This window comes from Martes martes, assembly GCF_963455335.1.
Source record: "Martes martes genome assembly, chromosome: 3".
NCBI classification, from domain to species: domain Eukaryota; kingdom Metazoa; phylum Chordata; class Mammalia; order Carnivora; family Mustelidae; genus Martes; species Martes martes.
In genome coordinates, this window is record NC_137890.1 from 31214165 (window position 1) to 31240646 (window position 26482).

The window sequence follows — 26482 nt, forward strand, 5'->3', positions numbered from 1 at the left end:
TTGTACCTCGAAAGAGTTCCATGGTGGTTCAGAAACCCTTGATACCTACTCATGTAAATTAACAATTTCAGTGTAATTAGTCCATTCTCTAACTCCTGACGTTATTCTCCTGAGATCACATCTGTATTCAGCACGAGTCTTCCCCTCCTCTAACCCAGCCAGTTCGCCAGCCAAAGCCCGGCCCCACTCCTGTCACACCCGTCAGGACGCTAAGACAGCAGCCCCAGCTCCACCCAAAAGGCACTACGTGCTTCTTCTACCATCTTAACCTTATTTTCCCATCCTCTTTCTCATTCACCCTCTCTTCTAGTGACACAGCAGGACCAGTACTTTCCTGGCAGTGTCTCTGGCTTCCTGGATTGCCTCTGGGAGAAGATGACAAGTGGCTGACAGCTATCATGGACACAAGTATGGAGGGTGTCTACTCTCCTTTGGATGCAGGTCTCTCCTGCAAGTCTTCCCAGGTGGGAAGGTAAAGGTCACTTAGTACCACTGCATCCCACAGTACTGGCACAGGTTAGTGACAGTGAAAGTACAGAACTGCCCAGTGCCTCACACAAGAGGGCAACCTCCAAGACAGTGACCTTCCCAGGGCAGAAAAGCCAACAGCCTGTGTCCAATCTGTCCTCCTACGGTGGAGCTCAGTAAGCAAATGCACACTCTCTCCTCGGCCTCCCTCCTACTCGGGAGCCTTCATCTTTGCCCAACATATACCACACATTTGCACCCCTTCTTAGTTCAAATCCCATGACACACATTTTAGAGATCCTGGTACACGCAACATTATTTTAGATGGATATGTTTTCCTAACAAAATCCCTTGACAGCTAAAAAAAAATTCCAGTACTTATCACTGTTTTTACTTTTCGGTATTTCACTTGCAATGGAAAATCCCAAAAGCCAGTAGCACTCCCTTTGGACGAGAGTAGAAACACTGCTGAATACGGCTTCACGAAACACTGACGGTCTGTAGAGAAGCTACGCAAACCTCAAACCCCAACACGTGTTGATATCTGGGCTTTACTCCACACCAAAAGACAAGTTGAGTCAAGACCTATAGCTATAACTCTTCCCCCATTCCTGCAGCATCTAACCTACAGAATTCAGCTGACATAGTCTGAACAGAATGTTGGCAAACTAGGTAAGAAGCCAGCAACGGTTTTGAAAATCAGAAACAAAACAAACAAACAAACAAACAAAAAGAGCAGTATCTAACTACTTAACATTTTTCTACGCAGCCTGTTAAAAGTTCCACAGACAATGGAGCTTGATTATTAATGCTTTCCTTTTCGACTCAGTTCCTATAAAACGAGTTTATACTACAGCCTCAATAAAAATCAAACATTTTACAATGCTGCTTTTACTCATAAATTGCAAATGCATTCACAAGCTACTGTGTATTTTTAAGCTTCCACACTGAGAATTATGCGAGTATGTCTGCACTGACCACAAGCAAAAGCAAACGAGACAGTGGCAACAAGGTACATGTTTTAAAGGTCTCTCATGGCTTCACGAGACACCTATAAATGCTCTTGGGGTAGCATGGAAAACCATTCTGAAGGCTTTAATCGATTTTGGTAAAGGAGCACTGAATTTCATAGATTCCAAAAGGCTTGTTTTTGGTTTTCACTAGAAAATTTGGACAAGACTTTGGGGGAAATTTTAATGAAAAAAATCTCCCTGAGACTAAGGTGCTCACCTGTTGCGTAGCTGGGAGCTCGGTTGCGATGCTGAAGGAGAATGGCTGCGTGGTGTGGGGGAAGGCGCAGTGGTGGTCTTCACAGAACCAGCGGAAGGAGCCGGGATGCTGGAGGATGGATTGCGCATGTAGGCCCGGTTTGAGGTGGACACCAGCTGAGGCGGGGGGCGACTGAAGTCTTGAACGGAGGAAGAAGCACGGACTCCTGAAGACTGATTGAGCCAAGGGGATGGTTTCCAAGAATTGGATCTTGGGGAATCCAGGTTATCTAGAGATTCACCTCTGAAACATGGAAAGAGTTAATTAAGACTATATAATACATTCAGCTAGAATCCATATATCATTAGAGTCCCTAAAACATCCATTTTATGTTTTGTAAGTAGGTATTAATCTAACAGTTACATATAAAATTACCTTCAATAACTAAAGTTTCTTTTCATCAGAGTCACGATGTTTCAATTAATCTTCATTTATTTTTACTTCTTTCACTTGGTGCTTAAAGAAAAAACACCAAAGTGGAAAAGAAAATACTAAAAAAACTTTTTTAAATAAATTACTATAAAGACATACATTCCTTTTTTAAATCTTCAACAGATCAGACACATCAATCTAAATTTTTAAAACCCAACCAAAAAAAAAAAAAAAAACCACCACTTTAGACACTTACATATGTCAGGTATTAGACTAAACATGGTCACAAAATTTTTGACTTATTTACTCTTCACTATATGCAATTTTTTTGGGGGGGGGGCTATCTCACAGAAGTTAACTTCCCCATACTGGTAAGAGCTAGTTAGTGGTAGGACTGGCTTTCAAACCAGTGTCTCCCTGATTTCAGAATAATCCAGACCATTCCTACTGTGCAGTCCTCACTCTCACCCCAAACTCTGAATTTAATCAACTGTCTAATGTACATCTCATAGAAGCATTCATCAACCACTCCCCTTGAACTGAATATGCATTTAAAATAGGACTGGGGCACCTGGGTGGCTCAGTTAAGTGGATGACTCTGGGTTTCTGCTTAGGTTGTGATCTCAGGGTCCTGGGATCGAGCCCCGTGTCGGGCTCCACGCTCAGTGCAGAGTCTGCTTGGGATTCTCTTTCCCTCTCCCTCTATTCTCTCTCCCTGCTTTCTTTTGCTGTCTTTCTCTCTCTCTCTCTCTCTCTCAAATAAACAAATGAAAAAGATGCCCCAAAATCATTGAAAAATAAAATAGAGTTTAGCTCAAAAACTGATTTAAATACAACTTTCAGAAAGTTATATTTAATTGGGGACAATTTCCCATTTAAATATAACTTTCAGAAAATCCAAGTCAAGTGCTTACATGAATTCTGATCTACAGAGATTGACTCCAAATTATAAATGGTTTATTTCTAACAGGTCAATTTTGTTATTACATTTAAAACTTGATCTTTTGGGGCACTTGGGTGGCTCAGTGGGTTAAAGCCTCTGCCTTCGGCTCAGGTCATGATCCCAGGGTCCTGGGATCGAGCCCCACATCGGGCTCTCTGCTCAGCAGGGAGCCTGCTTCCTCCTCCTCTCTCTCTCTGCCTGCCTCTCTGCCTACTTGTGATCTCTATCTGTCAAATACATAAATAAAATATTTAAAAAAAAAAACTTGATCTTTTATCCGAAGTTCGAAATATGTATTTTTTTTCTTTTAAAATTACAGAAATACTAACTGCCTCATCTTGATGAGAAAGACCCAAACAATATAGAAGGGTATCTGAGGGAAGAATAAAATTTCCCTCTACCCTCACTTGTCACAATTTACCTGCCCTAATTCCTGGAGGTGACCACGGTTAACTTTTTCTGTTTACACACAGATTTTCATACAGAGACCAACTGACATGAATAGAGCCACGTCTATATACATCTGTAATGTGTTCATGAGTTTAACTCTCTTAAACAAATGGGCTTACTCTACAATGCATACTCTTCATAACTCTCTTTCTTCCAGGTACGATGTTATCCTAGAGCTATCTTCATGTCAGTTCATGCGATGGATGGTACTTTAGAGGCCCCAGGGAATTGTCCTCCTGGCATCCCTGCCACTGTGCGGTCCCCTCCCACTGATTCTCTCTTGGCCATGTGACATGTTAGGCCAATGGGACATTAGCAAACATGATACAGATGGAGGTCTGATAAACACTTGTCCATTAGGGCTTATTCGCCAGCAAGGTTTCCTCTTTGGATCCAGGTGCCATGTCATGAGGCAGCCCAAACAGCTGTGTGGAGAGGCCATGAGGAAGCAGAAGCTCCCGACCAACAGCCCCCGATGAGCTCTCAGTGCAGCATCAAGATCAGGGGTTCAGCAATTTATGGCTCACCATCAGAAGATGTACAAATTATGAGCTAAGGGCATTTTTAATTTTCAAACGGTCATAAAAAACAACAACAACAACAAAGAATATGTGATAGAGACGGACATGGTCTACGAAGCCAAAATTACTTACTATCTGGTCCTTCACACCAAAAAAAATTTTGTCAACCCCAGTTCAAAAGGACTGTAACTGTCCGATGGGCCCCACCAACATCATCCAAAGAGCTGCCCAGTCAATTCTGATACAAATTGTGATAAGGCAGAATACGAATACAACGATAAAAGAAAGAGGTATTGCTGTATCGTCCACCACCTCAAAACTTAGCGGGTTGATCCGTGTGCCGCTCTTTATTTAGCAAGTGCTAAGTACTCTTATTAATAGATACTCTGCTTCTTTTCTTTTTCGCTATTGCCAATAATATTTAAGCACATATCCTTTGACATATTTCTGCATACTTACCCAAATCCATTCAGAATATAAAGTGTCAGGAACTAAACTGCTTACAGGGTATGGACAAAAAAACTTTTGCTTAGTAAACACTGAAAAACTTTCCACTCAACTGGGGATAAGAACTCCTGTTTCCTTATACCACTGTCAATACTGGATTGAGTTAGTCAATCATTTAAATCTACAAATCTCATAACGAGACATGGGATTGTTGTTTTAGGAGAAGTGCTGATCTTTTTTTTTTTTAAAGATTTTATTTATTTATTTGACAGACAGAGAGATCATAAGTAGGCAGGGAGGCAGGGAGAGAGAGGAGGAAGCAGGATCTCTGTGGAGCAGAGAGCCCAGTTCCGGGCTCAATCCCAGGAGCCTGGGATCATGACCTGAGCCAAAGGCAGAGGCTTTAACCCACTGAGCCACCCAGGTGCCCCAGAAGTGGTGATCTTTTAAATGTTTACTGACTTAGTTTCTTTTTCTGTAAACTCTTCTGCTGATATCGCCTATCTATGTTTCTGTAAAGTCATCATACTTTATTTACTGATTTACAAAAGTTACTTGTACACTAGCCCTTTTGAACATGTTACAGATTTTCCTCAGTTTGTGACTTGTGAAAATACTAAATAAAAGTAGCTTCAGTATTCACTTACCCAAGATACATCTTTTAGAATATTCTTCTTCTCATCTCTAATTAATTTATATCTATATATTTTTCTTGAAGTTACAAAAATTGGGTTTCACACTTTATGAACACTATTATCTTGATTCCAATCAAACCATTATCTCATTATAAATAAAAAGAGGCTTAATTTTATTTTTCAAGGAAGGACATTCAAGTGCTTGAACCATACGTCAGAGTTCCACATCCCGCTCTGCAACCTATGGCCATGTGGTTTTGTCCAAGTGTATTCCAGACCTGAGCCACCATTTCTCCATATGGAAAAAGAGCATCACTACCCCTGCCTCCAAATATTGTCCCCAGAGCAAGTCAGATGACGGAGACAAGTAACAGGCATATTGTGGGGCACTTGATACGCACTGGATAACATATGCCTAATGACATTCACTGTACTTTCCCCTCTCCGCTCAATCTCAGATAAGACAATAAATTATGACATCTCTCCTGTTCAGGGTAACCAGCATGTCTAGAAATTAAACATCTGCTTCAGAGCACAGAAGAGGAAATAACTCCTAAAAAGTCTCGCACCTTCTCATAATCCCAGGCAGACAAATCGGCTCTTTATTTACGCTGGAACTGCGCTGTCGGATCCAGCTGCTGTCGTTGAGAAGAGATGTTCTCTTCCTCATTTCTTGAAGAATTTGTTGTCTCTCTAACTCTGCTTCTGATGGGACTTGTTCCTTCTTGGAACTCCTCTGTGATGCACTAGTGCTCCCAGTTTGGTCTAAATATTTATTGCCTCCTAAATTAAAAACACATCAGAAGCTGCAGGATTAGCACATTATTAAAGGCGGGTGGGGGGTGGGGAATGTGGTTAAATCTCCAAATACAATATAGCAAAAGATGGGACATTGTACACATATGCTAACATCAGTTCTCAATGAGACTGCTGCATGGGAACATAAAAGTAAAGTCTGCTATTCCTGGAAATGCCAGTACCACACCCAGAGGCATGCCACAGAGCATGCTCCGGAAGACTTAAGGAGGCCGCCCAAAAAGGAAACAACCAGCATTGACTTCAGCGCTATCAAGTTACAAAGTGCTCATCTAGATATCATTTCTCTTCCACTTGTCCCTTCCTTCGGAAATTAAATCAATCAGACACACACTCATCGAAAACTTGCTATGACAATGTGTTCAAAAACTGACACTCCCCTTGGGAAGAGCAAGACATCTACGCCTGCATCTCCTGTCAACTCAACTGGAGTCTTCATGGTGTAAGTTCTAGAATAAGTAATGACCAAATTGTAGGAATGAGATCACACTCAATCACTGAAATAGCTTTTGTGAAACTGAAAAATATCCAAGTAACCCACATGTTAATCAAGGACTATTATCAGGCATGTTTGTCCTTTCAGAAACTGACGAAGCTGTAATTTGGATGTTGAATACATGCATGACGATTCAGTTAGGTTTTGTCCTGAAGGCTTTGTCTCATTGGATTTGTGATTAATTTCTGATTTGGGTAAGACTTCCATAATGTTGAAGTCTCTTCCCCCTTCGATTTGGATTACAGAATTCCATCTAAGGATGTGTTTCCTTTCACTCTCCAGATTTACCGCTATTGTTCATTTTCCAAAATTCACAGTGCATCTCTGCCTTAGTTCATCTTCCAGCAAGCAGTGAACAAGGGCAACGTTTTCTCACACCCACCTATATTTACCTGTGTGGGTGCCCACAGCTTATCAATTTGGTCATATTTTAAATGAAACATTTCCTACTTTAAAAGTGACTTATTGCCATAACCAAGTTTTTCAATAACATATTTCATAAGTTCACTGCCTTCTATTCAAGAGCTTAGGGTTAGTAGAGGGAAGAAAACACATACAGAGGATTGTAGAACTTAAAAGTTTGCTTTTAATGGTGGCTAGAGGCAAATTCACAGGGAAAAGAAACCCAAAAATTCAAACAAGTGAGACCAGAGCAACCAGATCTGAAAGCATCTCAATTGTCAACTGCAAAAGAGAAAGTTCTGGTTTTAGTTAAGGGTCCCTAAAAGTAAAAAGAGCAGAAGAGCTGGATATTTAAACTAGGACCAGATAATGGAAGCTCCTCAGAGTTAAAGAGGAGTGATCATAGAACCTACTAGAAACTAAATTCTACAAGCTTTAACCAGAGGTTACACACTAGCTACCACCTGACCATTTAGGCCTGCAGATGTGTGGTTTGGTTCACAGAGGGCTTTAAATTTTATTTATCCTTGTCAGCACTTAAAAGATAACACGAAAATCCACGTTGTTTTTAACTTCTCTTTGACCCCAGAAACACTGGACTTGCATTCTCCCATGTGGCTCTCTGCTCCATGGGCATGTCTACCCAATTTACCCCAATCCTCATCTGGACCTTCCTTCATTTATATAACTGACCAGCAAGCACCCTGCTTTGCCCAGAACCTCATATGCAAACCCTGCTTAAAATGATGCTTTTTGCTTCGTGGTTTTTTCCTCCTTAGTTACATAATTTCAGTTACATGCATTCCTAAAAATACACTTTATACTAACAATATCAGGTTCCAAACCATTTTTGCCAGGTTAGCGAAATCATTATCATTTTGGACTTTTGGACATCTTGACACTTAAATATATAATTTCAAGTTTATAAGCAATTTTTAAGTCCCGTGGTATTCTGCAGAAAACTTTTCTGTCCCATTTCCTTGGCTGCAAGATAAGATCTATACAAAACTATCAATAACACTGAAAAATTTCCAAATGTTTCATTAGCTATTTAAAACCATTTTACTCTCCCAGTAGTCCCTCCATTATAAAGTAAAGCCAAAATAAGCATAAGATAGCTTTGTTTTTATACACAAATGTTAAAAAGACCTGGTATTTTAATTACATAATCTTAATGAATCTGAACTATATTGACTTTAAAAATACTGATCATAGCCTGCGATAGCATAAGCAAACAACTATGCTGAAAATTTTGGAAAAAAAATTCACATTTACCATTTTTATTTGTAGGGTAATCATCCAGTTCAGTTGTCGATCTGGATTTGTTCCTACAACACAAAACACAACATATTATAGACATCTCCTTAAAAACATTTTTTTTTTAAGATTTTATGTATTTATTTATTTGACGAGAGAGACACAGTGAGAGAGGGAACACAAGCAGGGGGTGTGGGAGCAGGAGAAGCAGGCTTCCCACCGAGCAGGGAGTCTGATGCAGTGCTCTATCCCAGGATCCTGGGATCATGACCTGAGCCAAAGGCAGACACTTAACGACTGAGCCACCCGGGTGCCCCAACAACATATTTTTTACATGTATGATGTAAGAGCACCAAAGAGATTACTTTAAAAAGCAGTTCATTTATTTCCTCTATCTGTGGAAAGCTACATTTACCTTCTTAATAAGGAATTTTTCATGTTATACAAGGTAGATGTCTCTAAATAAGAGAAGAGCATGGGAAGAACATGTGAAGACCCTCTCCAGTTTGTAGAATGATTAAGCCTATGATTTTTAACCAATTTGTATACTTTTATTCCCTTCCAGATCTCAATCACATAGGCTGTACCAAGCATCTGTCATCAGATCACCTAATATCATACTATCTCTTCCTTCATGGTGTCCAAAGGTCGAGAACTCAACTTTTTGGGCACTTCCTCCAAAACAGCCACTGACCAAAGGTTACCTTAGCTGTGCCAAGAGGTACCCCAGCATCTTGGTTGGCATGGGCAACCTTTAGAGATGCCGGGTTTTGTAATGACAACATTGAAGTTTCTGTATCAGCCCAGGCAGTTCTCATCCTCATTTTACTAAGCACCATAGCTTCAAACAATAGTGGTAGTAATGAATAATGTACATTCTCATATCTATACATTACATACCTACATGCATACAACATATAATAAAGTATAATCCGTAATAAAGTAATCACAACTGGTGGCAAATTTCATGAATGGTTTCACTTGTATTAACATAGAAAATGATTTTTATTACACGATGTCCAGCCATAATCCTTAACACCTTGAAGGCCTGTTCTACCACAACTGCCTAGCAGCATTCTATATTTTCCAGGATTTGTTACATTTTCCACTGCAGTGTAATTATTTTCTCCAGGTTATAAGCTACATAAACAAAGACTATTTAAATATATATATATAAATGCATATTTTTAACAAGGCAGACACACAATTTTAATGATCCACAGTTACCCAGAAATCTTCAATATAAATAAGAGCATCCATCACTAAAATTTTTTCTAGCTTAATGTCAGCCCATTACTACCTATATCTTAATTTTGCCTACTAGGAGTCCCACTCAGTCAGCCTGATTGCCCGTAGAAACAAGTCTTTCCATATCTCTAAGGTAAACTTCCTGAGGAAGAAATGTCAGCTCTGAAAACACAAATTAATGGTCATACGCTGGATATTTATAGACAGAGTCTATTCAGAAGTCCTTAGTGATTTCAAAACAGCAAAGTATTTTAAAAATTACTTTAAAACATTAAATTTATGTCTCAGGAAATTTTAAGACATAGCTAACATGTACTGGAATTGACCAGTACTTCTCAACAGACTAAGAGAAGGCCACAATTCTCATTTCAGATGTCCACACGTAACTTCATTTGGGGCAAGCTGATGCCGTTGCTTACAACTTCTTTAAAGTAAAAATTAAGGCAGTTGCACAAAATAAACACAATTCTACCCTCTGTGTCCATTCCCCTTGCATTGTGGCTCCTCCCGTAAAGAGGTAAAATTTTTCTCTGTTCTGTGAACTTGGGCTGGCCTGTGATTTTACTCTAGGTAACAGAATGTGACCGAAGCATCGGTGGGCCAGTTCAGAATGTAGACTGCAAGGCGCCTTGCTTCCTCTCTTTAGTTCTGTCTTCTCTGCTCAGCCCCCATGTACCTGAGACTGCACTGGCTTGCTGGATCTTGAAAGCACACGGCCTAATTGTTCTCACTGTCCCAGCTTACAGCCAACTCCCCAAAGCAGAGCTGCCTAGTAAACTAGTAGGAGATGTGTGAGGGGCCCAATCAACTAGAAGAACTGCCAATTAGGATCAGCCCAAAATACTTACGCACAAAATCATGTGAAACCACTAAGTTGAGGGATGGCTGGTTACACAGCAAAAGCTAGTCCATACGAAGGTCAACCAGCAAGATCTCTTTATATCCCACAAAACATCAAGAGCCAAAGTAGTTCTAAAATACATCTAGGCAAGCCCTCAAACGTTCATCTATTATTCCAATGAAATTACAACAAAATGTCCCACATACCTGTCACTAGGAAGCAACCCTGAAGATTTTTCCTCTCTCTTTGGTATGTCATAGGAATCAACAGGTCTAAAATATAGAAAGAAGAGTTTGTGGTCAACATATTGGACTTTAACACTCTTCCCAAGTTAGAGAAATTGACATCAAAACAAGGTTATTCTAGTCTCTTCATGAGATGGTCTCTGGGTTGAAAACTAAATATACAGAAGCATTTTGATCAATCACTACAGAAAGAAGACCCACTAATGCCAACAGACATTTGCAAGTCACTCATCCTACAAACGTAGAGGGAGTGCCTGCCACTGCTCTAGGGCTGGACTACAGAAGCAAACGAAACAAAAAGAGTATTAAATGTCACTCTTACATTTCAGGGTTCCGGACGAATACGGAACATAAAACATGGTAAGGCATGTGGGAGACGGTGTGGGGAAAAGGCACATGTTTTAGACGAGGTATCCTGGAAAGTCTGAGAAGGTGACGTACGAAGAGAGGCTCAAAGAACATGAGAAGACGAGGAAAGAGGTGAGGGAAGGCCTCTACAAGGACAGGGACTAAAAAATGCCACTGTTCAGGGGCAGAATGCATTGGACATTTTCAAGCAGGAAAAAGGAGACCCATGTGGCTGGAACAGACGGAGGGAGGGGAAGAGCGGTGGGAAGCCAAGTAGACCCCAGGGTCCAGATCCAGCTCGTGTGCGCCTTCTAGGTCACCGCGAGGACCCGGGCGGTTCTCTAACATGACAGGAAGCCGTCTGAACAGCTGTAAGGCGACAGGACCTGCTCTACAATGTAACGCTTGTGTAGCAAATGGATGGTAGAGACCAACCAGGAAGCAGAGCCAACGTGAACACATCGCAGTGTGCTCCCGGGCAGCACAAACCTTCTGTACTGGTATATTTTGACTGAAGTCTCCCTCTCTCTCTCTGCCAGGCGGGTCTGCTCCTGGGCCACCTCCTGCCGCCGCTTCTGCTCCTGCTCTTGCTGACATTGTTGCCCCCTCAGTTTCCTCTCTTCCTCAAGAGCCAGGCGCTCCTGCAGCTTCTTCCCTTGGTCCTCCTCCGCGTCGTCCTTGGGCGGCTCTCTCGTCTCCTCTTCCCCTGCTCGGGTTCCTTCCTGGTCGGACGACTTGGACCCCTCAGCCCAGGAGGCTTCCCAGGCGGCCGCGGCGGGCTCCCGCGTGGGCAGAGAAATGCTGTTTGAGCTCAGGACCATCAGCTCCTGTGTGACCAGGGGGAAAGAGAAGCCCGTCCGAATCTGTGCATCGTCACAATTTCACTTACTCGTGTTCTGTTTGAGAGTTGACCAGGGCTTCCTTTTATCGCTGCCAAAGCCACACGTGGGGGAAATACAAGTGCGAAGGAGAAAGACGCAGTTAGGGTTCGTTAATAGAACCATTTGATGATACAGTAGAGAAACTAAGAGAAAGGCTGAACCATCAGAGCAAAATTCCAACAAATCAGAGCTCGTTGTGTTTTTCAAAGAGCTTATGTAAGCAAATATGTGGCAAAAGCAAGTGAAACAGAGGATCTTCCATTTCCCAGATAATTTCACTGAGACAGAGAACACAGCACGTTCCAACACTACCTCATTCAAGTACTTGTAATTCTCTCTCTCAGCTTCCTGCTTAGCCCTTTGCCACTCTTCCCTGAGTTTCTCCTGCTCACGTTGATATTTTTCCTATAAGGAGAGATGGCATATTAGTTAATTAGTTAATTAACAGATTAATGATGTTACACGGAATCTTTTTTACCAGCTTTTTTGCTAGCTCTACCCTTCACCTCAATCTTTAAAGATGGTGATATTATTTTCACCAATTGGACTTTCAATCCTAAAGTACGAAATAGCTTATATCGAATTAAATGGTGGTCTCAGGAAAGGGTAGACACTCAGAATTGAGCCTGTAGCCACTCTTTACCACAGTTGTAACTGAGTGAAGCTAACTGCAAGGGGGACTAAATTTCCCTGCAGTGGAGTGAGCACACGCAGCTTAGGGTGTGCGAGACCTTACGATCCATACACCTGTCACACATAAGAAAGTCCAGAAAACCATAGCGCCACATTCTAAAAAATACACAGAGTAAATAATTATTTTAAAAGGAGGACTCGGAAAGCTTCAAAATAGAAATGTAATGAATGCAAAATGCGCCGCCTCACAAAAGATTTGTTAATTATGAGGTTATTAGCTTCTGATTTTTTAGTTTGCTTCCTGGTGCTGCTTGACACTGAGCAGGGAAAGCCAGCAGAACTCCTGTGGGCCCCCAGCACTCCGCTCTACCTGCAGCAGGCGGTCCTGCTCCTTCTGCCACCTCTCCTGCCGCTTCCGCTCCTCCTCCTGATCCCACGCCCAGCGGCTTGGGGTGCTGAGGGTCGGAACTGGAAGCTAGTTATAAGAGAAGACGTGCAAACAAAGGACGAACGTATTACTTCATTCAGCCGTCTACCGAAGCACTTCCGCTTTCATGAATGATTCATCCCACCCTTTGCCTAAGCGGTACCAGAGGAGGTTTGGCTTTCTATTTCAAAGTGGGTCTTTTCAACCTGGAAAGACTACCCCTTGATAAATTCTTATGCAACCAAAAATAAGCGACACTAGTATGTGCTAATTCAGTCCCGCCAAAGTCACCTTACTTGTTCTAAAAACAAATGAATGCTACTTACATCAGGAACCACAGAATCCGAGCTTCCTGTGTTGCAGCGTGTTGGAAAGGAAGAAAAAAATATATAAGTCTTTTCATTTCTATGAAATAATTTTTTACAGAGAGTCATATTAGCTGTTTCTATGCCAGGATACTAAGTGAGATCAGTGATTTTTTTTTTTTTTTAAACTGCAGCAGAATCTCAGTTTTTCTCTTCAATTCCATCTGTTTGTTACTCATCTTCCAAAGTCAAAGTCATTTAAAACAAAGAGAAAGTATGGGTGCCAAAGACATCCCTTAGCCCTTGGTACTCAAGCTGGATGGCTGGTGTCTTTTGAAGAGGTCTCAGGGTTCTTTTATGAATACACCAGGTAGTATGTCACAGCTGAGCCCAACAGGGAGAGAAAAAAGGTTTTCAAATGGTATATTACCTGCCAAATCCAAATTTTTACTTGCCACTATTTAAAGCTAACGTGCCAGCTCCATATCAGATTTTCCAGGTCTCCTTGCTAATAAGCTACTTTTCTTAAATAAGACACCACAAAAACATGTTCAGGAAATCCTTCCCCTTCCTCTCCTATTACTTGCAGCACAAATATTCAAACTTCATGTGTACACCTATGGGCCTAATATTCTTCTCTTTATTCTTAGGGGGTACTACAGGAATGTGTGTCTGTATGTAGTACAAAAAACAAACAAAAAAACAAACAAACAAACAAAAAAACAAAAACCAACCAAGCAAATTTCACGAAAGATGCTATCATACAGTATTTTTAATTTTCCTGAAACCTCAGCTGTCAAATAAATTGTTCACTTACACATTTTTTTAAAAAGAAAACTGCTTTGAGACTTAGGAAAATATTCTTCCCTAAAATAGCCTGTTGAAGAGAAGTCAGTGAAAATTAGACTAGAGAAAGAAAGGAATTATCTTCTGTTAGCCAGTTTGAGCTAGGAATATCATAGTGTTTCAACTAAATGACCATAGAAAAATAGGAATTTAACAAAAATATAAAAAACACTATGGATACTGACACAAATAGACCTCGTACATGCACAGCTGGTGAGCTACTCCTATTTATGGTCACAAAGAAACCTTAATTCCCCAAAGAAATACTCCTCGGTTTGTTGTTGTTTTGTTTTGTTTTGTTTTTTTTAATCTATGAGTCCAGTAAATAGAAGGCAAGCGTGTAAAGGTTTTTGATCATCTTAAAAGTAAGAAACAATAACATTTAGACGCCTACAGCACACTCCTCTCTGTGCCATTGCATCTCAAATGTTGGATATTACTTTTAAGTTGTGACAGCACAGCACAGCTCAGACTGCATTCATGAGACAGGGCACCAGACAGCCGTGAGCGGGGGAAGAAATGCCACATGCACAGCACAGAAGGCAGCGCAGCCCAACTACACCAACACGGGAGGCTCAAAACGCACGTGTTCAGAAGCGCAACCGAAATTTACATTTAATTTACTTCGGGGTCAACAGGGCGGTCCTATGAACACTGCAAAGCCATCATTCCAATAGCAAGAAACAACTCTGCTCTTTTTAAGGAGCATTTTCCCCGGAAGTTAGAGTTTTCAGAGGTTCAACAATCGGGTGTTGGTGTAATCTAATATTACGCAATTGGTAGGAAGCAGTAAGGCGTAAGTGAAGTTCCTCATTTCTTACTGTCACCCAGTGGAAAGAAGCGTGTTTAACAGCATCTCAATCTTTTTTTAATTAGAAAAAAAAAAAAATCCAGAGGTATACAAAAGACACGCAAAGACCCATTACCACAGAGGTAGACCCATGAACTGTAAGAAAAGCCTGATGACCCTAGGAAAAGAATGGAAATGGGTTACGTTGCTTGGTCACAATGGCAGCCAAATTGAAAAGGCTTAGTGCCCAGCACAAAAGACTACAAGGACAGAGTGGAGAATGGGAACAATTCCATGAAAGTACATGAATTGTTATCTTGGTAGTTTACCTTGTTCAAAAAATTGTGATCGCCTTTTTAAGTTTTTCAAAGAAATAGGTTCAGATGCTAGTTGAAAAATACAAAAAAAAATATATATCAATACCATGTCATTCATTTTAATCTCTCACCACTGGAAAACTAAATGGTACCTGACACACCTTTCTAGTCCGCAGCATTAGTTGAAAAATGACAAAACTGATAGCCATAGAAGATATGGATTATTTCAATGTACAAAGACACATATTTTTAGTAGTCTATACTACATCTAAATTAGTAACGGAACTAATTATTTTATTAATAAATTCTAGCAGATAGCATCATAGTTTCATAGAAGCCAAAACACTTCCGTGCTAGATCATACAGCTTTAGGGAAATGGAAACTAAAATGTTTTGCTTAGGTTTATCAACCCAAAATCTAGAAGTCCAAGGAGAATTATTTGTAACTAAGAGTTTCTGCAGTCCTAAGTAAAAAATGAACTGAGAAATAGTGGGGAGTTAGACAAGAAAATAAATTAATACCCAGGGAAAGATAAAATAAAAACAAATGTCCCAAATTAAAATATTCTTCTATCTAAAGAATTTTGCCTTAGTTTAACATCTTATAGCCACTAACTTTAAGGAAATGGAGTTCAGTCCAATTAAGAAAAAAAGAAAAGAAAAGAAACATTCTGACTTCTACAGATCTGTTGCAAGGTTATGACAAACAATTCGTATACTTCAGTTTATTCATAAGTTGTAAATGCAATTATTACTTGATACTAGTTGGTGCTTACTTGTGTAAAGCAAACCCTCCAATGACAAGCGTGCATACATAGTCACTAATGACGAGTCTGGTGTCTTAGCAGTTTGCTTTGCCTGAGTCACAGGCAGAATGGGACCTGGGTGTCTTGGATTTAACATGGGGAATCCAAAATAAATCATGTTTGCTTTAAGAACTCCTTTGATAAAGAATGCACTATCTGTTAAGACGCAGTCACTTCTTCCTATCAGAAATTAAATACCAAAATAAATCATCAATAAAAGGGAATTTAGAAACTTGGTTTGGCTGTGACCTAACATATTATGAACTGGTAAAGGCAGATGCAAAGCCATAAAACTGACCCAGCCAGATGGGAGTCTAGTTTCCTGGTAGGAGGAGTCTGGTCTTCTTTGAGTCTCTTTCCCTGACTTTGTGGACCAGATCTTTCTTATTTATTTTGTATGCCTAAGGAGTAGTAGATAGCATGAGGCAACAATGATTTGTGGACAGACAGAAGGAGGAAGAGAGTGATAACTCCACCATACAAGATCTCCCCAGATATCACACCTGCTTTTTCATTACAAATGGGTCCTTTGCCTAACAATGGTTATTGCCATTTCTCTACTTAATATTAGCTGCCTGCAAACTTGTCCATTTCACAATAAAGGGGGAAAGGAAACCTCATTCATTGTTTCAGATTTAACTAAGATTCCCTTTGCCAACATACCACAGCAAGAAGGCTAACGGCCTCAGGAAAACCAGTCTTTCTTATTTGACTTACACACACAGGCCCTCAGAGCTCCTGGACAGGCTGCCAAAGCTTTGTTTGCAGTTCCTGAACTATTCAAACCCTGGAACCGAACGCCCTTCCACCTGGCTGCAACAGGATCTGTGTGCTAACCTTTTAGTTTCAGCTTGCAGTGGGATCGGTTTTTCTTGGACTCACTTGTTATTAATTTTTATAATAGAAGAACTTGAATGCTGTGACTTCTAGATTATAAACGTGGTTAAAATGGTGATGTTTACCTTTTGATTCAAAAGTAGTACTTTCATCACGAATTCCATTCATTTCCTTGGATTCAGTATTCTGGAAGGATAAAAGGCCAGTTAACAACATTCTGTCCAGTCGGACTTTGGGTTCAAATAATGCATTTCCCACTAGTGAAAATATTTTAATAAGATGAGTTTTACAGGCTATTAGTGTATTTCTTACAGCTTTTTACATAGATAGAAAATTTTTAAAATTATTTTTTAATATTTGTGAAAGGATTAATGACCATCTATCTATTAAGCACGGACAACTTTAAGTTCAATCAGTCGTTATTTTTCCAAGAAACACTATGTGCCAAATAATTAGTTCACTTAGCTTATATTTATGAGTAAGCAACACAAGCATAGAGAATTCTTGAGCAGTTAAGCTTTTCTTACACAATGTAGCAGGATCTCCTTATTAGATAAAAGAATATCTTAGGATAATAACAACTATATCTAGGGAGTCAAGACAAATATTTATTTGAAATTTAACTATTGCTTTGATACTTGGAAAAATTTCTACATTGTAATTATTTTTAATCAGTTAATGTAGTTGAGTATCTCTTAACCACACATTGAAGTCTACCCATCAAAGTCATCTACACAAGATCTAAAAATGTTTCATGTTTTAAAATAAGTATAGTTATTGTGTGTAATTTACCCACAAAGACTAAAGAGAGCATAGAAAAGTTATAGTACATAATTTTACATTACATGTAAAATTACAGTATATTACATTACCACTTCATATCCACAAAGATCTGAGAAATGGGTATAATGTTGAAGATAGGTAGGAAATACCTACAGAACACTACTATGGGATCTTTTGATTTTACAATGATATAACTATTACTTATCTATGAGGACTGCCTTAGGATTATCAAAATCACATTTTACTCTCATTACTATAAATTACCTTATTCAACTAAATGTTTTTGAAGTAGCATCAAAATTGTTCAAATTCTTTCCCCCCACACACACTTCCTACAGACACTTTGCTCTACACAAATACTCCTACTTCTCAAAATACTTACAGAATGCTGGAGGCTTTCTGAGAAATCAGTTGTTATTGACAGACTTGAAGATTTGTCTGAGTTGTAAATTCCAGAAGTTGTATCAATCCACTTTGTTTCTGGTGAACCTATAATTTTGGTAGCCATACTGGTGAGATTGAGAGTTTTATGACGTGTAAATGGCAGGGAAGGTTGGTCTTTGCCCCAGTCTGATTGGCATATGATGATCAAGAAATGAGTACACGTAAATGGTGACGTAGAAAGAACAAAGTTAGTGAATGCACATACACAAAATAAACATACAGAAGACACACAAACAAATCAGATAGTGTGTGAAAGAAGTAAAGAGTGCAGGGGTTTTGACCAACAGATCACCTTCTGAGAACACAAGGGTTAGATCATATTAATAAGGAAAAGACTAGCAAGTTTACTGACTCTTTCTGTAAACCAGAACTGAATATCGCATTTTGAGATCATAATTTGGGAGGTGGCGGGGGGTTTAATGCCCTTCCCCATCTAACCTCAACAACGAAGAAACACAGTAATAGAATTATACTGACAGTTCCTTGAGCATGAACAGCAGGAATATGACCTACCACGTTCTCTCTAACAACAGTTAGTTACGGTGCTGTCGAGAAAGTAAAGTCATAGTGTGATTCTTAATCCTCAGAATTGTTACGAGACTCCCAAATGCAGATGCAATTACAATAGCTTTCAGTTACTATCTGCATTCAGAGTCAGTATAGCATATCAACCAATCAATCAATCAATAATGTAGAATCCAGTAAATTTGCTAGAGAAAAGTTTGCAGACAGAATAGTCAAGGAGGGATTGTTCCAGATTTGTTTCAGCATAACCACAGAACATCTTGAAGCCAAAAAATAAAAAGTAAATAAAAAATGAGAAAAAAGTTATTAAAGCCAGCTGTTATAACCACTTGCCAAAGACCAGTTCCCCATTGAGAAAGGCAGACAGTGGTAAAACCCAACTCACCAGACTTTCCATAGCGCCTGATATCCATTACTAGGTTTCCAGTTTCTTTAGCATTAGCCATGGTTGCCTCCCACTCTTTTGTGTCCTTATATGAAAACTTGGTGTTGTTAATAGCAATAATTTCATCATCTACCTGTAGCTGAGAAAATTCTGCTGGGCTACCTATAGAAAGCAAAATAAATTAAACAATCAATAACAAAAAATTCCAAACAAAAAAATCTACGTTCAGCTAGTCATTGCTTACTTAGAGAAAAAAAATGACTTCTTAATCTCAACTAACCATTCTTAGATTTTTCAGGTAGAGCAGAGTAAGGAGATTTTTTTTAAGTTACCAAATATTTGAGTATCTACAACATACAAAGCACCAAATGCATTTTTTATGCTAGAGCATGTATCTTCATTAACATATAAAGGAATAAGCTCATCTGTTCCATAAAATTTCTTTATTACCTTCGTAAAAACAACGAAAATTTTAAATTATTTTTAAATTCAAAATGTGAAATATATTGTACTTTAATTGAGCTTCCAAATCCAAATGCACTCTGGAATGGATAAAAAAAAAAAAAAAAAGCAAGGCCATTTAAAACCACTTACAATTACCACTTCCCGGTATCTAATTAAAGAGTCTTTTTGAATTTTCAAAAAAAAATAACCAGAGTTAGCATGCAATTTTATATAGCTAAAATATGTAAATGAGGAGCTCCTCTTAACTACAGTAGCTTAATTTTAGGCTCTGTGGTAATATTTTGCTCAGAGTTCTTGGGAGGGACTTGGTAGAACCCTGGATGGGGGAGGGGCTGCTTTTGTACAAGTCCCAAAGCATCCTGAGGGCTCCACGAGCAACAGATACATTAGGATGCTCAGAAAACACCAATTTATTACACAGCACATACATAGCCACCACAAACACAGCCAATCATGGACAGTCCTTTTGGAATTTCCAGCCAATTGTTGATTGGAAGCATTTCCAAATATTAAGACTAAAATTTTGACAAATGAATTCTGTAAAGGTCAAAAGATAAGATTCTACAAAACTAAAATTAATGAGGCAAACAGAAGAAATGCTATTAGTCTCTGGGAAGAGGCTGCATCTCCTCACTTTCCTATTGCCTTTTTCGCATGTGCTGTCTCCTCCCGTATCACATAAACTAATTTCTGGAGGGTTTTTTGAACAGCATAGGATAACAAGGGGAAGAAAGTTGAGTAGAGCTAAATCTATGAATTACCTGCTTCGACTGATGCAACGAAGATCCCAGACAATGCCCATTTTACTGTAAACCCAAAGTCAAGACCGCTCCCAGGAGTCTGGTTTATGCTGATTCTCATATCACTGAACTGATCCTGAAAACAAACACGAAACGGTGGGATCAGGTGTCCCTGGCACCCACATGGAGGAAAGCCTATCCATGAAAGAATGGAGGCTATATGCAAGGTACACTTGAGTTATTTCATGATAAACCAGAAGCAGCAATCTTTTTAACCTGGGTTTGGTAAAACCTTCATTTATACACATATCAATGAGTTTATTATTTTTCTGCTAAAACAAGGGAAACCTTCACATCAACAGATATTTTTCTTCACATTAATATTTTTAATCAGCTGGGCATGAATAAAGCTTGGGCATTTGTCCTGTCTACAATTGGGTTTAATTTATAGACCATTTGTTATTACCCAGGAAAGGAGTGAGAAGGCATGCTGTGCATACTGTTTGGTGGTACAAACTCGCTATTAATAAATAAGCCCTAGAGATCTAAAGCACGGTACAGTGAATATACACAGCACGGTATTCTAATCCAACTTGCTAACAGACTATAACTTAATTATTCTGAGCACTAAAGAGAAAGGATGGTTACGTAAGGTGATCAAGGTGCTAATTATCACTACAATGGCAATCCTATTACAATATATAAATGTGTCAAATTAACATATGGTACACCTTAAATTTATACAATGTCAGATATCATTTATTTCAACACAATAGCATTTTTGGAAATGCAAAAAAATATTTAAATGCTTTTCTAAATGCCACCATACTTATTAAAAAGGCAACTCCGACATTTAACATATTTAGCTGAACAATGTCAATGGGTTCATTGACACACAACTCAGCTACGTGTAGAGCTCAGCTAAGACAGGGACCACCCCCTATTGGGCACCTGATGTTTTGGCAAAGCACTGTTTGCCTGTTGCCCCATGAAGATCAAGGGGTGAGGACAGAGCCGCCACACGAGCTGTAAAATGCAGAGCTACGTCATCTCTGGGGAAGCAGGGTAGGTCAGATGCCAGGAGGGCCCCAACTGAGACATCCTAAGCAACGAGTCACAACTTCCTCCAACAAGCCCAAGAAACAACAGTCCCTTGGACAACAGACAGACCTCTGTTTCCACCTCAGTCACTACACCACACAGCAACAAATGCTCAGTTTCACAGAAGGGCAGCCATTTTCCAAAACAAATGTTTTAAGTTGTAAAATACACGACGTCTGTGAAAATTTCGATTGCCTTTCATAATGTATGTGTTTTGTTTTGGGTAAACAAGCAGACATGAATTTTAACTCGAAATTCCCAGCCTAGTTTCAGTCTTTGATTTAGAATAATTAAGAACTGAGACTTACTGTTTTGAAAGCAGAAGTTCTTCCTAAAGCCATTTTATCTTCCAGGAAAAAAAAAAAGACCTATAAATTCTCCAGGTCAGTGTGGCAGTTAAAACCGAAACTAGGGCTAACTGGGCAATTCATAAAGCTTTATGCTGAAGTTTTTCCACCTCTAAAACAAGTTTAAAATCCAAGTGACTCTATTCTACGAAAAACTGATATTACATAAGAATTAGAAACAAGGGGGGCACCTGGGTAGCTCAGTGAGTTAAAGCCTCTGCCTTCAGCTCGGGTCATGATCCCAGGGTCCTGGGATCGAGGCCCGCATGGGGCTCTCTGCCCAGCAGGGAGCCTTCTTCCTCCTCTCTCTCTCTCTGTCTGCCTCTCTGCCTACTTGTGATCTCTGTCTGTCAAATAAATAAAATCTTAAAAAAAAAAAAAAGAATTAGAAATAAGGCAAGGAAGGCACCAAACCAAGAACTTACTATATTCTGTGGACACAGAAGTACCAAAACAATATGCATGTATTCATCTGGTCAACATACACTTACTGTGCATCTATTTTGTATAAGACAACAGAGCTTAATACTTGGGAAATAAAGATGGATTAGGCATGGTCTTTGTTCTCAAAAAATAATCACTGACTCTTCCAGAGTGGAGTATGGAACTATTTTAAGAAAAATCTGTAGCTAATAATATAGAAAAGTTTTCACCAGAAAGCTTGTAAAGCAGTTTAAGTACAGAAACCCTGATGTAGGTAGCGAAAACACGTTAAAAACCAACCAGCCTGATGAACACCAATCTTCAGAATAAAACTCTGCTATGAATAGAAAAATTAGTGGTTAATTCCTCTCCTTAACCGAAACTGCCACACACTTAAATTAGACATGACTCAGTGAAAATAAGTGGTCATCTTCGCTACACTTACGCTCCACAAAAAAAAATTAAAAAATAAATAAAAAAGCCAAGTAAAGCACAGAATCTACTGCTATATGAGAACAGAGGACAAATGATGGGTTAGATATGCAAGATACTAATTGATGTTTTTTATCTTGAAGAATAAAAGACAGGATGGAGTTTTAATAAATAGTCTCAAACTACATAAAGAATACTTTGTGGGAAACAGCAAGTAAACATTATCCTTTTCTACCAAATACAGGATAAAAGAGAATGAGCTTAAGCTATAGATGAAAGAGTCTCACAATTTTATTAGACCAAAAGAATTGTCTCACAAAAGGATATTCTTCTTTTTTTTTTTTTTAAGATTATTTATTTATTTATTTGACAGACAGAGATCTCAAGTAGGCAAAGAGGCCGGTAGAGAGAGAGGAGGAAGCAGGCTCTCCACTGAGCAGAGAGCCCGATGAGGGGCTCGATCCCAGGACCCTGGGATCATGACCTGAGCCAAAGGCAGGGGCTTTAACCCACTGAGCCACCCAGGCGCCCCACAAAAGGATATTCTTGCCTTGGAAATGAACCTCCACTTGACCATACCAAATAAAAGAACAGATAACCAGGGTGCCTGGGTGGCTCAGTGGGTTAAGCGTCTGCCTTCGGCTCAGGTCATGATCTCAGGGTCCTGGGATCGAGCCCCACATCGGGCTTTCTGCTCGGCAGGGAGCCTTCTTCCTGTTCTCTCTCTGCCTGCTTCTCTGCCTACTTGTGATCTCTGTCTGTCAAATAAATAAATAAAATCTTAAAAAAAAAAAAAAGCACAGATAACCAACTCTCTGAAACAGTTAACAGGGGGTTACACTGTGATGTACAGCCACAGCCTCAGTGTGGCTACAGTCTGGCAGACTTTAGGTGTGGGGGTCTTTAGAACTGTAGACAGGCCAAGGAGAAACTACAGGAGCAATTACAGGTCTATTTCTATCAATAACCAGGGGACCTCAGGCATGTTGCAAAGTCTGGCAGGGTCTTCTCTCTCATAATGACTTTGCAAGCTTTCTGTTTTGCAAAACCCTGTCTTCAAATGAAAGTCTTATGTAGACCACCTCCCTCCCAAACCAATACATAAAAGGGATTAGAGTGAATATCTATAATTTCAATTACAAACTATAATTTCAATGGCGTGGCCTGCCCATGGTGGCAGGCCCTCAGGCATCTCTCTGGAATCCTAGGTCCTTGAATTAGATCAGCCCATAGATTCTGCAAGGGAACATATCTATAATTATAGTCAAGCACAAACTGTTCAACGGTGATTTCAGTTAGGATTTCTACTTCCCAATTTATCTCTCCAAGATACATGCCATGTGAGTATTCTACAAAAGATCCATGCCTCGGAAGACAATGATGGAGGAATTTCTTCTTAAACTGGATAGAACCAGGAATTTAAATTCTTGGGGGAAATCTAGATTCTTGATGACTGATAAAGCGGTTCCAGTTGTCTATGCCAGAAAAGATAAAGTATGGTTATCAACATATCAACGTTTAAAAATAATTTCCCTCAAATTAGATCCAATTTATGCAGAAGTATACACCAAAAGATGAGCCTTTTAGACAAAAACGAGATGATCTATTTAGAGTAGCAATGACAAGATTTAATTTAGGGACATCTGATGACTTAAGACTTTCCTATCACCAAAGATGAGAATTGATGAAAAACAGGGTCAGTCTTACACACTGAAAGGTCAGAAAGCTATTTTCTCCAAACTTTTTCATTTAGATAAATGTTGTTGACTTAAGGGAAGCCTACTGAAGTTGATAAAATTAAACAAAACATTAAACACAGACTTGGGCTCTACAGTCATAAGTAACAGGAACTAGATCAACTTTGATTTTCGTACACATGATTCTTTTGCATCATTTCTTCAGGATGCAAGTGGGGTATGAACAGAAGGGATTCGCCCCAAAATCACGGTGCTGTTCTGGCCCTGGGGTCACTTTCCTTCACAAAATCCATGTCTGTACCTACTGCCTCCACTTCTCCATTCCTAGAGGCAGGTGGTATTTCCAGTCCCAGCACTTAGCCCATTCCAAGTTGATCTCTTTCCTACCAAATCCATCTTCAGTCCTCCTCCCACCAGGCACTACCCCAACTATTATTGCTTTCAGAAACTGTCATCTACATCACCCATTATCCTACTTTCTTTTGTCTTTTTCTCCATCTGTCTGGCCACCTCTCAGTTTCATGAATATGTTTCTCTGCTTACTCCCCTATTCTCATTTTTTTGTCGTTCCTGAGCCAGTCTCCCATCTTTTTGACTACAAGCTTTCCTGAATAACCTTCCCTATTGTATCTTCAGTTACTGGCTCAGCCCAGTGTATCAAAAATTAAATTTAGGATCTTCCTCCCAAACCTACTCTTATCTACCTCTTGTTTCTCAAGTATTGGATAGTTATATCATTACCTGACCAGATGCCCAAGTTAGCAACACTGGGGCTGACTCTTCCTTCCTTTCCTACCCCGTCCCTGCTGCACCCATGTATTTAATAAAGTGTTCTTGAGTCCTCCAACCATAAGTCTATTCTGAGTTATCCCATCCTTTCATTGGTCTTCGGGTTACCATGTTAGTTTAGAGGGGAGACCATGGCCCAAACTACGGTGGCCACCTCCTAATTGGTGCCCCTGCCCCCGCCCTTCTTTCCCTCCATCTTCTACACAACTGCCAGATTTGTAGTCACAGAAGATGCCAATTATCATTACTGTACCCATTTTAACATTGCTGGTAGTTCCTTACTGCCTATTGGGTAGATTTCCAACTCTGCATTTCAGAAATCCCACATTTCTGACTCGGTGCTGGTAAGTTTCAAAAACTATATAGCTTTCCTCAAAAACAATCTTAAGAATGATTTTATCTTTATGAAACAGAGGATATTTTGGTCCCTGTTGGCTCTAAGATTCTAGAGATACAGCAAAGTTAAGTCAACATTTGGAGACTTAACTACACATAAGGCAGTTCTCAAATTGGAGTTTGTCACATTTCCAAAAAAATAAGGTCAGAGAAATTACAGTTGTGGCCTAAGCACTTAACCAGCCCAGGGCAAGTTATGTAACTTTCAAATCTCAAGTATTTCATTCGAAAATGTGGGGATAATACCACCTACTGTGAAAGGTTACTGGGAGGATTAAGTGAAACACTTAAGAGGTGCCCAGCCGCCGCGTAATTACTTTCTGTTCCGCGTGGAAACAATGCTACACATGACATATACGCTGGTTAAGCAATTTCCAGGTCAACTCAAGAAAGTCCTATTTAACACTCACGTACCTAACTCTGCAGCCCTGAGAACACAGCATTCAACAAACACGCTCAGATCCAGGTAGTGTTCTAACAGTGATGGGGACAGGCTTGCTTCCTGTCCTCCTGGAGAGGGGAATCTAGACAAATTGGGCGGGGGGGTTGCTGTGACACAGTTAGCCCTGGGAGCTACTCAAAAGGGGCACCAGACCAGGGCAGGCTTGGCGATTGAGAAGTTAACATGTAAAAAGCTTCCTTCCTTCCATTTCTCTCACCTAGCTTCCGGGTAGCACTTTAAAAAAAAAAAAAAATCTGGGGAGAGGTTCTGCAATGGGGATTTGGATGAAGTTTGAGAGAAGAGGGCTCTGACAAGACAGAAAAGGAAACAAAACCCTGTCGATGAGACCAATCAGGGGACTAATCATCAAAGCCTCATCTGTGAGGCAGATAGAGGAGGATGAAGAGCTCTGGGGTCACAATCTTCCATTGCCTTGGGGTCACCTTCACGACTGCCCTGGCAGCCTGGACCAGAAGAAGAGGGAGGAGAAGAAGCAATATCATAAAAGACGTAAGGGAGAAAAGGGAATGGGAAGGACTGAAACCCCACCTGGGCAATGGAGATGGGAAAAGAAATTTCTGTGGGCAGATTTTAAATGAGGTTATATTAAGTTCCTTCCTTCCTTAAGCCTTCCCTACTTAATGGCATGAACCACCTCATGACCACAATTCTGTAAGAGGCTCCTATCCAGTTTCTGCCCCCTCCCCCCAGACTTTGTTTCCTTAAAATAATTCTATGTAACAGCGCAGTGCTTAGAGTCATAAAAATAGGCCTTCATCTTTTTTTTTTTTTTAAGATTTTATTTATTTATTTGACAGACAGGGATCACAAGTAGGCAGAGAGAGACGGAGAAGCAGGCTCTCTGCCAAGCAGAGAGCCCGATACAGGACTCGATCCCAGGACCCTGGGATCC

General features: G+C 39.9%; 1 protein-coding gene across 1 annotated transcript in view; it reads right to left on the bottom strand.

Annotated features, from left to right (window-relative positions):
• Positions 1 to 26482, bottom strand: part of LMO7 (LIM domain 7) — a 200835-nt gene that overhangs the window by 3609 nt on the left and 170744 nt on the right. The window contains exons 19-32 of the mRNA XM_080799836.1: positions 19964 to 20078; positions 18738 to 18899; positions 17766 to 17953; positions 16726 to 16786; positions 14970 to 15026; positions 14777 to 14818; positions 13026 to 13051; positions 12643 to 12747; positions 11952 to 12044; positions 11248 to 11585; positions 10372 to 10437; positions 8095 to 8147; positions 5675 to 5888; positions 1699 to 1980 (exon numbers count right to left, since the gene is read on the bottom strand). Of these exons, the coding sequence (XP_080655962.1) occupies positions 1699 to 1980; positions 5675 to 5888; positions 8095 to 8147; positions 10372 to 10437; positions 11248 to 11585; positions 11952 to 12044; positions 12643 to 12747; positions 13026 to 13051; positions 14777 to 14818; positions 14970 to 15026; positions 16726 to 16786; positions 17766 to 17953; positions 18738 to 18899; positions 19964 to 20078 (1802 nt within the window). The remainder of the gene's footprint in view (positions 1 to 1698; positions 1981 to 5674; positions 5889 to 8094; positions 8148 to 10371; positions 10438 to 11247; positions 11586 to 11951; positions 12045 to 12642; positions 12748 to 13025; positions 13052 to 14776; positions 14819 to 14969; positions 15027 to 16725; positions 16787 to 17765; positions 17954 to 18737; positions 18900 to 19963; positions 20079 to 26482) is intronic.